The 16,506-nt window shown below is 42.0% G+C and overlaps 1 protein-coding gene across 1 annotated transcript in view; it reads right to left on the reverse strand.

Moving 5' to 3' along the window:
- kif25 (kinesin family member 25) overlaps positions 1-7,578 on the reverse strand; it is a 113,934-nt gene extending 106,356 nt beyond the window's left edge. The window contains exons 1-2 of the mRNA XM_080199909.1: positions 7,150-7,578; positions 2,511-2,576 (exon numbers count right to left, since the gene is read on the reverse strand). Coding sequence (XP_080056035.1) covers positions 2,511-2,576; positions 7,150-7,578 — 495 coding nt within the window. The remainder of the gene's footprint in view (positions 1-2,510; positions 2,577-7,149) is intronic.
- Positions 7,579-16,506: the final 8,928 nt, after the last annotated feature.

The following is a 16,506-nucleotide window of genomic DNA, read 5'->3' on the forward strand; positions in this document are numbered from 1 at the left end:
TGGAATAAAAACAAATAACATTGGAAAAACTCAGTGGGCATGGCAGTAACTGTGGAGGGAGAAACAAAATTCATTTTTCATAGGGTTGTCTGGAGATCGGAACACCCTTTGAAAACAGTACTCTGATCTCTGAGAAGCCAGTCTTGCCACGTCTTTAAATCACCACTTCAAAAAATTTACAGTTGTGGGTGAATTGCTAACGGAATCTCACTGGTTTTCCCGCTGGGGACAAAGCTTAGAAATTTTTGGGGAGAATTCCACCTCATTTATATTAAAAAGAAAGGAAGAAAAATTTGCATTTATATAGCACTTTTAAGACCACCAGGCAACTTAAAGCACTCTACAGCCAATAAAATGTAACCACTGTAGCAGTCCAGGAGGCAAGACAGTGTACAGGCAGCATAGGAGACAAAACTCGAGTGGGAGGAAACAAGTCTACAGCTGAAGACTGAGATGGAACAAGGAACCTATGATCTAAAGAATAGATGGTGGATGGAAAGGGCACAGGAGACTCAGCAACTCACCGACAGCCACAACATGAGTGGTTTCTTCAGTACAATTAAAACTATCCATGGTCTAGGCACCCAGGACCCCATCTGCCTCAGAACCAAAAATGGAGAGGTGCCCCATCAAAGATAGAGAGGAGGTCAATGGCTGCTGGAGGGGAGCACTTTGAGGACCTCTTCAACCAAGACATAACCTTTGACGCATCCGCTTCTTTTATGAAGACAGATGCAAAGTACTTGGTTGTTTTTATCTTCATTGCTCATGGATATTGGTTATTTAAATTGCTTTTCAATATATTCAAATTTTGTTTTTCCAGGTTGTAGATGGTGAACAACTAATTTCATCCAAAAACTGGACCTGCTGGAAATTTCTCTTTGTTTTGTTACTGTAAATTCATCACAAAACATATCTGTAACATCAGTTACTGTACATATCATGCCTGTGTCACACATGTGATACAGACTAAGTTTTTAAAACTAGATTTTGTATTATTATTTACCTTAATAGTGTCTTTTTAACATCTTGCTTGTTTTGAGTTTTAGCAATATTGCAAATTATGGTCAAATTTTTCTGACTTTACTCAGAGTTTTATGACCCAATTTCCAGTGTGCTAAATAGGAAACCTTAAATACAAGGAAGTTTAAAAAAATCAGTAATAAAAAAAATCCTTATTCTTGTTTGCTTTTGCTATTTAAATAGTGTTTTGGGGTGCTCTTCATGCTGCATTACTCAGCTGAGGGGCAGAAATTTAGTCATTCAGGCAGCCACCTGTGCAAACCACATGATAAATACTTGGTTTGAAAGGGCAACAGCTTTCTCAATTTCCCCACAGGAAGGAAGCATCAGATGTACAGTGTGCACAACCTTCACCTCATGGCAAGTTTCAAGACGTTAAAGATTTCCTGGGCCATGTGAATATATGGGCTTCTTATAACAATCCATGGTCTAACTGATAAGAAAGGGGTTGCACCTAGGTATGTTCGGATGAGTTTTGACCATTGAAACATCATTACACAGTAATCCACACTATATATATTTCATGAAGCAGAAACATTGGGTAAATGGCCCTTCAACCAGCCCTAACCTTTGCAGTCTGGCTGAGCTCACTGAGATATCGTTCCTTAACAGCAAAAGAGATCCTTACAGTGAAACCTGAACTTTTGTCTGTGGTTTCTGAGCTGTTACTTCCATCTTTAAAAGTGTTGTGTTCAGCAACAGCACAATAGCGTTCATTACAAAAGGCTAATGATTGTGTACAGTGCTTCAAACCGAGGGGGTTCAGCAGTCCAGACTTTGGTCTGTGTTGTGCTTGATAGGACATGCAAGAAATGTGTGCACATTGAGAAGTTCTGGTGTTCTTCCTGATACCAGTAAAACCATTCTTCAGTTGCAGTCAGGTATGGTTTCTCCATGAGCTTGGACTTCTGCTTTTAGTGCAGGATTACAATCAGTCTCAAATGCTACCACTCTAATTAGGATACCTTGGAAAATAAGATCGTAAATTATAAAAACATAAGAAATAGGAGGAGGAATAGGCCATTCAGCCCCTAACACCTGCTGTATTATTTTAGATTATCATAGTTTATTATCTACCCCAGCTACTCTTTCTCAAATCCCTTGATACCCTTAATATCTTAATGTTTAAATGAGTAGGACTGTCCCATTAGAAAATTCTACACAACCACCTTCTGAGCTTTTTGTATTTGTTGAGGGGTTGTGAATGTCACTAGCCAACGTTTATTGCCCATTCCTAATTGCCCTTGAATTGAATGGTTTGCTCAGCCATTTCGAAGGGCATTTAAGAGTCAAATATTTGGTGTTATGATAACATACAAATGTTATGAGAAGATCTCCCATCACAATAAGTTAGTATATTGCTATTCCATGCAAAATAACCCTGCCTGGAAAGTTGAGCAGTCTTTCAAAGCATGCTGCCTTCTGTACCAAGGGACAGCACCTTGTTTGAAAGTCACTGTTTAATGCTACATTGTATTAAATATTACTTTAGCCAGTTTCAGGTGAAGTAGAGCATTTTCAGTTTCCAGCTGAACAATTCTTTCTTCTTTGCCCTGAAAGTAGAGAAAACAATGTTAAAATACTTTAAAATACACTTCTCAGCCAAAGTCCACTTTTAAAAATGGTATTTTATGGATGCACTTACCTAGGTAAATCTTTGCACATTTTGTGCGTAAAGTTAATGCAAATAATCACTTAGCAATATTGACATACATTACTGTAGTGCAACTTAATAAGGCGCAACATGGCATTGCAGTATGGTCTTGCCTTGCAAAGCTAACATCAAAGCATTTAGTATTACATTGCAATTTGTTACCAAGTTCATTGCTGCCTGCAGAGCAGAGTATTCTGACCAACACATGCAGTTCTGGAGATGATCATTTTGCGACCTAAGTGCAATCTCAGTGGTGGAACTGAAAGGGAGCCCAATTACTGCTTGAAAATGCAATTGAAAAAGAGAAATCTTGATATTAGTGACAGCAAGACTATGATTGGAGAGTGTCAGTGAGATCAAAGTACAAGGCAGAAGAGACAGGTTAGCAAATGAGAGGAGATGCTTTTCAGATGACTGCATTTCATTACAAGTCTGTCCGAGTTCGAGCAAGTAGCAGTCACTTGGATTGAAGCTCAATACCTCACTGGAAATAAAAGATAGGTGCCTGAAAAATATTCGTAACGATTCACACGTGTTTGAACAGAATGGAACTCACGATATAGGGAAATTGTGATACAAACTTGGGAGAGTGCACTTCTTGGTAATATTAAAAGTAAAGAATGTATGAGTGAAGAATGTATGTATGAGTAAAGAATGTAAAGAGAGTACGTACCATACTCGTTCACCTTTTTTCAGCAATTAGGTAATTTTATTTGAAAGACTTGGCAATGGTGATTCATGGAAAAGAATTCCACTTTATCATCTGTAAAATGATTTTCTAATCATCTCAAATTCTTTATTTGTGATTAGCTTAAATTTATGCCCTTGTGTTACAGTCTTGCTGTCCATTGGAGACAGGATCATAGTTTACTCCAGTACTGGAATAACTTACAACTCCTTTGTTTTAAAAGACAGAATTATAAAATGTAAAAAATATGTTTCAGTCATGGTTATCCAAAGCCCTTCTCAAAATTGCTGAGAGAGATTTTTGATACAGAGGCTTTTATTTCAGCAGAGGGTGCCACGACCACATGTATCAGAAGATATTTTAAGGGCACAATAAATAAATAAATCTTGTATGAAGAGTGTATGAGTCCTGTTTGTGGCCATGTTGGAAGAGGTAGAATGGCTCCTCTATTTTCTCATTCCTAGTTTGACCATAACAGGTTTTTAACCAAGATACGCTTACCAATTCAGTGAACATTTAACTGTTTAAATGCTCTGATTGTAAGAGATACATACAGGCAAGCTCTCCTGTAAATTTTGAGGAAAAGGGAGTGGTATTTATCATATTTAAAATCATATTTACAGTCTAAATGAAAAGAAGAAAAGCACTGGTTCTTTCACACATGCACCAAGTAAGTTACAAAGTAGAAGAATCGACCAAGCAGTTTTTAAAAGTCCACAAAAAAGCCTCATACAGTTTCAGATGAGGGATGAGGGATCTTTCTGAATTCTCTAACAGGATGATTTAAAGATGTTGATGGATGGTTTCTATTGCGTCTCCCAGAGACAGCAGCTGCCGGGTAGATTGGTAAAACACCGGCAGCAGTGTGTGGATGGTCAAACAATGAGCTGGGGGCTGAGCTTGCATGCAGGGTAACCAACTCTTGCAGAGGAAATTAACAGACACTCTGGCATGAGGGTTCATTAGGGTAAGGATGATGTGGCAGTTGGCGGGAGGCGGGGGGGCTGCTGCTTCCGGGTTTTTTGATTTGATTTATTATTACAGTGAAAAGTACTGTTTCTTGTGTACTATACAGACAAAACATACCGTTCATAGAGGAGGAAACGAGAGGGCAGAATGTAGTATTACAGTCATAGCTAGGGTGTAGAGAAAGATCAACTTAATGCAAGGTAAGTCCATTGAAAAGTCTGATGGCAGCAGAGAAGAAGCTGTTCCTGAGTTGCGTCATAGGTGACCTCAGACTTTTGTATCTTTTTCCCAAAGAAAGAAGGTGGAAGAGAGAATGTCTAGGGTGCGTGGCATCCTTAATTATGCTGGCTGCTTTGCCAAGGTAGCGGGAAGTATAGACAGATTCAATGGATGGGAGGCTGGTTTGCTTGATGGATTGGGCTGTATTCACAACCTTTTGTAGTTCCTTGTGGTCTTGGGCAGAGCAGGAGCCATACCAAGCTGTGATACAACCAGAAAGGATGCTTTCTATGGTGCATTTGTAAAAGTTGGTGAGAGTCTTGGCTGACATGCCAAATTTCCTTCATCTTCTAAGAAAGTAGAGGCATTGGTGGGCTTTCTTAACTATTGTATCGGCGTTGGGGGACCAGGACAGGGTTCCCAGAGCTACGACAATGTGGGTGCTGAGAAAGGGTGGGAAGAGGAGCAAAGTGAACACTGCCCATGCATGAGAATTAAAGATTTGTAATATAGGAAATCCAACATCCTGGATGCATGCAATCCAGGACAATGGGCTCAGTTATGGGACAATCTTATAAAGTAAGGGAGAGTTGATCATCTTGCTTACAGGCTAGATGGAGAGAGAGAGAGAGACAGACAGACAGACAAATAGTACTCACGCAGGGTCCTACTTTTTGTGCTCTGTGCCTGAAGAAAAATAGTTTCTTAAACAACAGAATGTCTGTTGGCTCATCACACAATCCTCTCTCACCAACTGACCTGTGACTCAAACACAGTCATAACAAATTGATTCCAGGTCTATGGTTTAGACATATGAGATTATGGCTGGTTGAGTTTGTTTCTCAGACAGGGTCATTGTCCAAAGTGATTGTGTTTAATGATTTGTTCCATGTCCGGTTGAATATCCAGGTGATTGTCTGGATGTTCCATGATTGGTCAGGAGACAGGGTCATTCACATTCCTCTTGTCTTTGTGTTTAATGCTCTATTCTAGACAACCTGACTCCATTTTTAATAGCTTTGGAATTTATTAGATACAGTTATATAAGTGTCCAGCCAACTTAGAATCTGCTGTTTTAAGTCACTGGAATACTGTTGTTTAGTCTTTTAACATACAACAGTGGTTCCGACCCAATAAATAAATAAAGCCATGTTTGATAAAAAAACATGACTTTTAACAGGTCACTAATCTGCTTCGTAAATTATTTGAAACAAGTGATGGTGTAACACGAGATAAGAGTTGCATCGGCATGAAGAGGACGTTGAACTAAAAGAGTATAATGACAGGAGCTATGTTTTATTTAACAAACTTTGGGATGCTGATGGATTTGAAGAAGCTACCTTTATGATTTCTCATTCAATCTAAGGATAGTAAGTTTTGAATGCAGAGCTAATGTATAGTATTCCTTATGATTGGATAAATGAAGCAAATTTTCAAAACATTCCTGCCTCTAGTTTGATAAATCTGTTTAAAGCATAAGGGTGGAATTATCCAATAATTAGAATCCATTAAAATCTAGAGGACCTCTACCTCGTTACCCATCAAAATTCCAGCTTTAGTGTAAAAGCTGTCAGGCAGGATTCCGCCACCCTAGCAGCAGAGCGGGCTCACTATTGTCTGCCAGTGGAATCTCTGGTCCCATCAATGTCTACAGAAAATGCTGGAAAATCTCAGTAGGTCAAACAGCATAAGTGGGGAGAGAGTAGAGCCAACATTTTGAGTCTTGACGACCCATCGTAAGAGCTCTGACAATGGGTCACCCAGACTCGAAACGTTGGCTCTATTCTCTCCCCAGAGATGCTATCAGACCTGCTGAGATTTTTAGCATTTTCTGTTTTTGTTTCAGATTTCAACACCTGCACTATTTTGCTTTTATCCATCGAAGTCTAAGCCAGTTTGCAGGGCTCTCCTTACCCAGCATGGGGAGCCCACCAGAAAGGGGTCATCTTCAGCAGGACCGGAAAATCCCACCCTCATCTTTCAAATCTAATTAATGATTGTAATCCCTCATCTACTGAGCTGTGGCTCTTCTATTTCTTTTATATATTCCTATGATGAGGACTTTTGGACACCCTGATGCTCAAACTCCATCTCTGGAAGGCGAGGGGCTGGGGCGGGGGGGTGGCAAGGGGGCAGAAGTGGGAGGATAGCCCCTCACCGTCGCCTCCCCTCCCCCTGCCCCCTCCCTCTCCCTAGCCCCTTGTTGGCCTCCCTCAACCCCTGGCTGCCGCCCCCCTTTCCAGCCCTTCACCGTTCCCTCCCCCGGCCCCTCGCCACCACCCCTCAACCCGGCCCCTCATCTTCCCCACTTCCGGCTCCTCGCCATCCCCTCTCTGTCCCCCCCTTGCTGCCCCGCCCCATTGCCATTCCCCCCCTGCTGCCCCAGGGCGGGGTGGGGGGAGAGCGAGGGCGGAGGGGGGAGAGCGAGGGCATAAGGGGGGAGAGCGAGGGCTGGGCGAGAGGACAAGGGGTTGTTAGGATGGGGAGATGATGACTGGTTTTGGGGATCACGAGGATTGGGATGCAGGTAGAGAGGTGGGAATGTTGTGTGTGGGGTGAATGGGTTTGTGGGGATGGGGGGAGTGTAAATTGCTACCGACTTCACCCCATCCCCTGCCGCCACCGCCAAATTCTCGCTGGCAGGTGTGAGTAATGCAGCTTTTTCAATGATCTGATCCCGGGATTGATTGAGATCCCCAGGCATTCCCATTGGCTGAGCTGAGGATCCCCGGACATTCCCATTGGCTGGACTGAGGATCACCGGATATTTCCACTGGCTGGGCTGAGGATCCCCAAACATTCCCATTGGCTGGGCTGAGGATCCCCAGACATTTCCATTGGCTGAGCTGAGGATCCCCGGACATTCCCATTGGCTGGCTTGAGGCTCCCCGGACATTCCCATTGGCTGGGCTGAGGATCCCCGGACATTCCCATTGGCTGTGCTGCCGCTACTCACTCGGACGGTCCGCTCCAGCTGCCGCAGCCGCTGCTCCAGGAGCCGCTTCACCTCCACCCCAGGCGCCATCTCCCTCCAGCACCGATTGCCCGTCGCTATAGAACCGACTTTCGATCCTGTCCGCCTTCCCAATTGGACAAACATTCGGCCAATAGGGGCGAGCGGGTCTGAGGGGGATAACCGTCCATCACCATGGAGATGGCCCGTGCCAGTATTCAACTGATTGATTGGACCGAACATTGACCCAATGGGAGCGCGGGCCTGAGCCTGGCGGCAGTCTGGGACGGTGACGGTGGGTGATTTTGGACAACTTGGTGAAGTACAGACAGGCCCCCGGAACTATACTCATACTCACTTAGCATTTAAAATTAGGGATAGTTGTGATAGAGGAGGGGATTGTTTATTTGCCAGTGACGTTGAGCAGGGAGGATTTTGGAACTAGCTTTAAAATTTCATACACTTTCCTCTCACCAATTCACTGACTAAAGAAACCTAATATCTGCCAAACCCGTTTTTAAGTGTAAGCCATTTAGGAACATTGAAGCAAGAGTAGGCCATTCAACCCATCAAGCCTTGTAGTGAGGAATTCAGATTCAGTGGCCAGATTTCTTTAGAAAATCCTAAAGATTAATTCTAAATGCAGCTCTCGCCAGGGTAAAATGACTCAGTTTATTAAGCTTAATGAATTTCTATATTTTAATAAAACTAGTTTGAAAAGTCAAACATGACATACAATAACTTGGGCCAAAGGGAGATCTGAGATATGTCTAACGGTAATCTGTACCACAGAGCTTTCTCAGAAGTTCCCATTTTTCATGCCAAAAAATGAATCGATTATACATTTTCATTATCAATAGTTCAGCCCAATAATTAGCCTATGATTTCTTTTATTATTTAGCACGTCAATCTAATCATGACAGCATTCTAAGTCTAATCACAATCTTGATACCTTAAATAAAAATATTCTACAGTTCCTTCTAATCAGAAGTCTGCCTCGTGGCATAGGTTGCTTTCTTGTAATAGCATCCAAGAAACCTTCTGCTGCATAAGTCAGCACTGGCTAAATGCCGCGACCTGGTACAAAGCCGAATGAGGACCCATCACTTGACCTCTCTAGGACTAAGCAAGTCAATCTTATACATTGTAATATAAAATGTCTCTTCCATTCAATTTAATCACAATTAGTTTGCCTGCATTCTTCATTTTCTGGATGTAAGTTTTCATTAATAACAACTTAGTTGCGGAGTGATACCTTTTGATCATAAATGCTGACTGTTTTACACATTTTTACTTTTCAAAGTTTCAGTGAATACATTTTCAATAAGTCACATTAATACATTTAAATAAGTTAATACATTTCAAGTTAAAACACAATACATTTATATAAAATATATAAATCTTATTAATTTCATTTAATTCTTTTAAGCATAAATTCAATTGTCCAGTTTATCCTCATGTTGGGTAGGATTATGTTTTCTAACTCCTATATGTTAACTTGCCAATGTCTATAAATTGACTGCTAAATTCTCTTCTACAAGTCTGCTCCACCATTCAGTTAGATCACAGCTGATCATCCAGCTCAATGCCACTTTCCTCCCTATTCCTTAATATCATTAAGTCTCCAGATCCCAATCAATTTCTGTCCTTAATATGCTCAAAGATTGAGCTTCCATAGTCCTCTAGGGTAGAGAATGCTAAAGATTCAGTATCCTCTCAGTGAAGAAATAACTCCTCATCACAGTCCTAAACAGCCTGCCCCTTATCCTGGTTCTGGACTCACCAGCCAAGCCTAACATCCACCCCATCATACTTTAAAAATATGGCAAATTTCAATGAGATCACCCCTCATTTTTTGAAATTCTAGAGATTACAGATCCAGTCTCCTCACAGGACAACCCCAACATCCCAGGGATTAGGCTGTTGAACCTCCATTGCCCTCCCTCCAGGGCAAGTATATCTTTCCTTCGATAAGGAGACCAAAAATATACATGATACTCCAGGTGTGGTATCACTGAGGTTCTGTACAATTGCAACAGAGCATCTTTATTCCTGTTCTCCTTGTGATGAAGGCCAACATAGTATTTGTCTTCCTTATTGATTGTTACACCTGCATGCTATCTTTTAGTGACTCCTGAACAAAGACACGCAGGTCCCTTTGGACACCAACACTTCTCAACCTCTCACCATTTAAGAAATTTTTTTTTCTTCCAAAGTGGACAACTTCACACTTTGTCACAGTGTATTCCATCTTCCATATTCTTGTCCATTCACAGCTTTTCCAAATCCACACAAAACCCCCTTGCATCTTTCGCATGACTTACATTCCCACCTAGTTCTGTGTCATTGGAAAATCTTGAAATATTACAATTAGTCTCTACATTCAAATCATTAATATAGATTGTGAACAGCTGCGGCCTTTACAGTACCCTGCGTGTAACAGCCTGCTACAATGAGGATGATCTCTTTATTCCTACTTTCTGCTTTGTCTGTTAACCAATTCTCAACCCCTACCACTATATTACCCCCAATCCTACGTGGCTCTAATTTTGTCACAAGTTTCTTGTGTGGGACTTTAACAAAAGCATCACATCCACTGGTTCTCCTTTATCTAAGTGGAAAGAAAGAACCTCAATAGATTTGTCAAACGTTATTTCCCTTTCATAAATTCATGGTGGCTCTTTCCAATTTTATTATATTTTCTAAGTGTCCAGTTATCATATCCTCTATGATAATTTTTACATTTTTCCCACCACTAAAGTCAAACTAACACGTCTTTAACCTTTCTAGTTAACCATAGATAGTTGAAGTCCATCACTTTGACTTTCTCTTACTCATTGAATACATCTACTCTGTGCATTCTGAAATAACCCTTTAAATGTTTGCCACTGCACCTAACCTAATTTGCCAGTTCACTTTAGCCAGTTCAGCTTTCATGCACTCATAATTACTCTTAGTTTAAAAACCATCTTGGAGCCATTCCTCTCTCCCTCAAACTGAATGTAAAATTCAATCATATGGTCTGTGCTGTCTAGGAGTACCTTTACTATTAGATCACTAATTAATCCCATCTCATTCCACAATACTAGGTCTAGTATAGTCTGCTGTTTGTTGGCTCCAGAACATGTTGTTATAGAATCATAGAACTCTACAGTACAGAACGAGGCCATTCAGCCCATCGAGTCTGCACTGACCACAATCCCTCCCAGGCCCTATCCATTTACCCTAGCTAGTCCCCCTGACATTAATGTGCAATTTAGCACGGCCAATCCATAAGAACATAAGAAATAGGAGCAGGAGTAGGCCATCTAGCCCTTTGAGCCTGCCCTGCCATTCAGTAAGATCATGGTTGATCTGAAGTGGATCAGTTCCACTTTCCCGCTTTCTCCCCAAACCCTTAATTCCCTTGTCTATCAAAAACCTATCTACCCGTGACTTAAATATTTTTAGCGAGTTAGCCTCCACCACTTCACCAGGCAGAGAATTCCAGAGATTCACCAACCTTTGAGTGAAGAAGTTCCTCCTCAACTCCGATCTAAACTGCACCCCCCCTTATCTTGAGGCTGTGCCCTCTAGTCCTGCTATCCTTTCTAAGCGGGAAGAATCTCTCTACCTCTACCCTATCCATCTCTTTCATTATCTCATACATCTCTATAAGATCCCCCCTCATCCTTCTAAACTCCAACGAGTACAGACTCAGTCTATTTAGTCTCTCTTCATAGTCCAACCCCCTCATCTCCAGTATGAGCCTAGTGAACCTCCTCTGCACTCCCTCCAAGGCCAATATATCCTTGCACAAGTGCGGTGACCAAAACTGCACACAGTACTCCAGCTGCGGCCTCACCAGTACCCTGTACAGTTGCAGCAAGACCTCCCTACTTTTATATTCTATCCCCCTCGCTATAAAGGCTAGCATTCCATTTGCCTTCTTGATCACCTGCTGCACCTGCAGACTGGGTTTTTGCGACTCATGCACAAGGATCCCCAGGTCCCTCTGCACCGTAGCATGCTGTAGCTTTTCACCCTTTAAATAGTAATCCCTCCTACTATTATTTCTGCCAAAGTGGATAACCTCACACTTGCTAACATTGTACTCCATCTGCCAGGTCCTCGCCCACTCGCTTAGCCTATCCAGATCCCTCTGCAGACTTTCCACACCCTCCACGCAATTTGCTTTACCACTCATCTTCATGTCATCAGCAAATTTTGTCACCCTACACTCAGCCCCCTCCTCCAGATCATCTGTATAAATGGTAAATAGCTGACGCCCCAGCACTGATCCCTGCGGCACTCCACTAGTCACCAACCGCCAATCAGAATAGCACCCATTGATACCAACTCTCTGCTTCCTATTAGACAACCAATCCTCTATCCACGCTAACATCTTACCCCCAACTCCGTGCATCCTAACCTTCTGCAGCAACCTTTTATGAGCCACCTTATCAAACGCCTTTTGAAAATCTAATAACACCACATCCACTGGTTCCCCTCTGTCTACCGCACTAGTCACATCCTCATAGAAATCCAATAAATTCGTCAAACACGACTTCCCCGTAACGAATCCGTGCTGTGTCTGCTCTATCAAACCATTCTTTTCTAGGTGCCTCACTATTTCTTCTTTGATGATGGATTCAAGCATTTTTCCAACTACAGACGTTAAACTAACCGTCCTATAATTCCCTACCTTTTGTCTGCTACCTTTTTTAAACAGCAGCATAACATTAGCCGTTTTCCAATCTTCCGGCACTTCCCCGGAATCCAGCGAATTTTAGTAAATAATCACTAAGGCATCCACTATCACTGCTGCCATTTCCTTCAGAACCCTGGGATGCATTCCATCCGGTCCTGGGGACTTGTCCACCTTCAGTCCCATTAGTCTATCAAGCACTATCTCTCTAGTGATAGTAATCGCATTCAGGCCCTCAACTCCGACCATCCTTCTATCTTTAATATCCAGCAAACTATTTGTGTCCTCCTCCGTGAAGACCGAGGCAAAAAACTTACTTAAGGCCTCAGCCATTTCTGCATCTCCCACTGCTAAATCCCCTCGCTCATCCTCTAAGGGTCCAACATTCACTCTAGCCAGCCTCCTCCTCTTTATATATTTGTAAAAACTCTTACTGTCCTTTTTTATATTTAGTGCTAGTTTAGCTTCATAGTCTATCTTTCCTTTCTTTATCAACTTCTTAGTCATTCTTTGTTGATTTTTAAATTTCTCCCAATCTTCTAATTGCCCACTACTTTTAGCCACTCTGAACGCATCAGCTTTTAATTTAATACTCTCCTTTATTTCCTTTGATAATCACGGCTGGTTATCTCTTCTTCTACATTCCTTATTTACCATCAGAATATATTTCTGCTGAGTACCGAAAAAGATCTCCTTAAAGATCCTCCACTGTTCCTCAGCCATCCTACCAACCAACCAATCTGCGCCCCCAATCTACATTTCCTCTCTCATCCTATCGTACTCCCCTCTGTTCAAACAGAGGACACAGGTTCGGGACCCTACTTTCTCATCCTCCATCTGCATCAAAAACTCAACCATACAGTGATCGCTCGTCCCAAGAGGATCCCTCACAATAAGATCCCTAATTCTACCTGCATCTAATCCATCTAACCTGTTCTAAGAAAGTACCCCAAAACAAATTCCATGAACTCTAGGCTACTTTTGCCCATCTGACTTTTCCAGTCCATATGTAGATTAAAATCCTCCATGATTATCACCATGCGTTTTTGACAGGTTTCCATTATTTCTTCCTTTATGTTTTACCCCAGTATGCGGTTATTATTAGGGAGATTGTACACAACTCCCACTTCTTCTTTTGCCATTTCTCAACTCTATCCAAACTGTTTTGCATTCTGGTTTCCTGAACTTAGTTCATGCCTCTGTATTGTGATAATACCAATCTAACATAAAGAGCCACCTGCCACCTTTTCCCCAATTCCTGTCTTTTGTAAATATCCCGTACTCTTAATATTCAGGTCCCAATCCATGTCCCAGTAATGGTTATCAAATCATACTCACTCATTTCCGTGAGTGCTCGCAGTTCATTTGCAACTCTTGTTGGTAGCATTCCTGGAGGTTTAATTCGCTGATATTCTGATTGGTATTGTATTTTGCAAGTATTACACGTATCACAGGTGCCTTTGCCTTGCATCCACCTGTGGTTTGCACAGAGATTCAAACTAAAAGATTCATTGAAGGAACTGCTGCCTGTACAGAAGACAAACTATTGGCAAAACAATAACGTCTGCAACACTCAGATCATGTGGTTAGCTTTTAAAGCAACCATGCAACTAATATGTAACCACCAACCTCATCACCCCACCCTCTCCCCCTCAGCAGATAAATCAGCACTCCTCCATGTTGGAAGCATTGAGGGTGGCAAGGGCCCAGAATGTACTCTGGTCCTTTACCAGAAGATGCTCAGGAGCACCACTACTGACCCAGCTGGCCAAGCTCTAAAGGAGATAGCTGCTCAAATGGCTCTGTGGCAAGTGGAGAGGAAACTAAGAGAGAAAATTTTACTTGATCTCACCAACCTACCTGTTCCAGATCCATCTGTCCATGACAGTTTTTCCAGGAGTGACCACAGCACAGTCCTTATGAAGGCAAACTAATTGCATGTCTAATTACTAACTTCATTGGACCTGTATGAAGTAGTCCCATCTTCACATTAAGGATACTCTGTATCATGTAGTGTGGCACTACCGCCAGGCTAAATGTGGTCAATTTCTAACAGATACAGCAACATGAAACTAAGGGCTGCCAGCAGAAGCATAATTGTATACTACAATCTCAATAACTAATCTCATGGCGTGACATTTCCCCATGTCCATTACCATCAAGCTGGGGATTCAACTTGGTTTAATGAAGAGTGCAGGAAGCTGTGGGGTTTAAAAAAGCAGTTTGGACAAGTTGGGCCTAAGGGCCTATTTCCATGCTGTAAAACCCTTATGACTTTGAATTATATATTCCCAGGTCTATAATGACACCAGTTTTCAAACAGAAAATTTGCTGGATTATTAGAGGTTAATTTCCCAAAGAAGAAACTCTATCTTTAGGATTTAATTTCTTCCTCTTCACTGCTTCCTCTAAACTTTGCACCATCTAACACGAATGTGGGTGGGTAACCAGTTCTCTGGCTCTGCCAATAAAGCTCCAAATTAAGCACATGGAAATCATCTCTGTTCCAAGGGAAGCATCCATCCCCTGCTTAATACTTCAACTGCTTTTTTAAAAACTTAACTGCTAAAGTTGGTAATAAATTCATTTCTCACTAATCAAAAAAGGATTTTAATTTTCATTTGAGGAAATAAAGTCACCTTGTAACTTCATATAAGGGAACAGAGTCATAATTCCCATGAATATCCCTATCAATATTTCTTTTCACCAGACTATCTGGAAGGCAAACTGCATCAACACCATCAATGACTGAACTGATCCAATAGCTCTCAAAATATCAATTTTATTTATTTTGAAGAAAATACCTTGCCTAGAAATAAAACTTTTATACCTTTCATTAACCTGGATTCTCCTCTTTAGTACACAAGGAACACTTTGTTACTATTATTGCTATGGTTTTATTAAACATTTCTATTACTGATGGTCTTTTCTGAAGCCCTTCAGACATTCCTACTACTACAACTGAGTTTCCTTTAACCTTCCAACAATTAACTTTTACATGCCCTGCCCTACTACAATAAAAATATATTTCTTTACATCACTTATCTCCAATATTATCATCCTTATTAACTGTAAGGGCCTCAGCCTTTCCCTTAAAGCCAGGATCTTTTACAAATTTCCAATTCCTAAAGCTTGTGAGTTCATAATGGAGATTTCAAGCTCTCTGTGAGATAGATCCATCACCTAAAATTGCAATTTCCACCATTTTAGAAACTTTACAGTTCTCCATGGGAGACCTTAAAGACGCTGGAATGCTATTCCTAAATTCTTTTATGATAACTTCCCCATTTTCAAAATTGAAACGAATTTCATTTAACAATACCACTGGTCTCACATGTTTCATAAGAACATAAGAAATAGGAGCAAGAGTAGGCCATCTAGCCCCTCGAGCCTGCCCCGCCATTCAATAAGATCATGGCTGATCTGTCGTGGCTCAGTTCCACATTCCCGCCCTCTCCCCGTAACCCTTAATCCCCTTGCCTATCAAAAACCTATCAACCCGCTTCTTAAAAATATTTAGCGAGGCAGCCTCCACCACTTCAACGGGCAGAGAATTCCAGAGATTCACCACCCTTTGAGTGAAGAAGTTCCTCCTCAACTCCGTTCTAAACCGCCCCCCCTTTATCTTGAGGCTATGCCCTCTAGTCCTACTGTCGTTTCTGAGCGGGAAGAGTCTCTCCACCTCTATCCTATCCATCCCATTCATCATCTTATGTCTCAATGAGATCTCCCCTCATTCTTCTAAACTGTAACGAGTACAAGCCTAGTTTATTCAGCCTCTCCCCATAGTTCAACCCCCTCAACTCCAGTATCAGCCTAGTAAACCTCCTCTGCACTCCCTCCAAGGCCAAAATATCCTTGCGTAAGTGCGGCGACCCAAACTGCACACAGTACTCCAGCTGAGGCCTCACCAGTGCCCTGTACAGCTGCAGCAAGACCTCCCTACTTTTATATTCAATCCCCCTCGCTATGAAGGCCAGCATCCCATTCGCCTTCCTGACCACCTGCTGCACCTGTAGGCTGGGTTTTTGCGACTCATGCACAATGACCCCGAGGTCCCTCTGCACCGTCGCATGCTGCAGTTTTTTGCCACGTAAGTAATAGTCCTTCCTACCATTATTCCTACCAAAGTGGACAACCTCACATTTGCCAACATTAAATTCCATTTGCCATTTCCTGGCCCATTCGCCCAGCCTATCTAGATCCTTCTGCAAACTCTCCACACCCTCCGCACAATTTGCCGTTCCACCAATCTTGGCGTCATCAGCAAATTTCGACACCATACACTCGGTCCCCTCCTCCAGATCACCTAT

The sequence above is a fragment of the Carcharhinus amblyrhynchos genome, chromosome 12 (assembly GCF_965287045.1).
Source record: "Carcharhinus amblyrhynchos chromosome 12, sCarAmb.v2.hapA, whole genome shotgun sequence".
Lineage (NCBI taxonomy): Eukaryota > Metazoa > Chordata > Chondrichthyes > Carcharhiniformes > Carcharhinidae > Carcharhinus > Carcharhinus amblyrhynchos.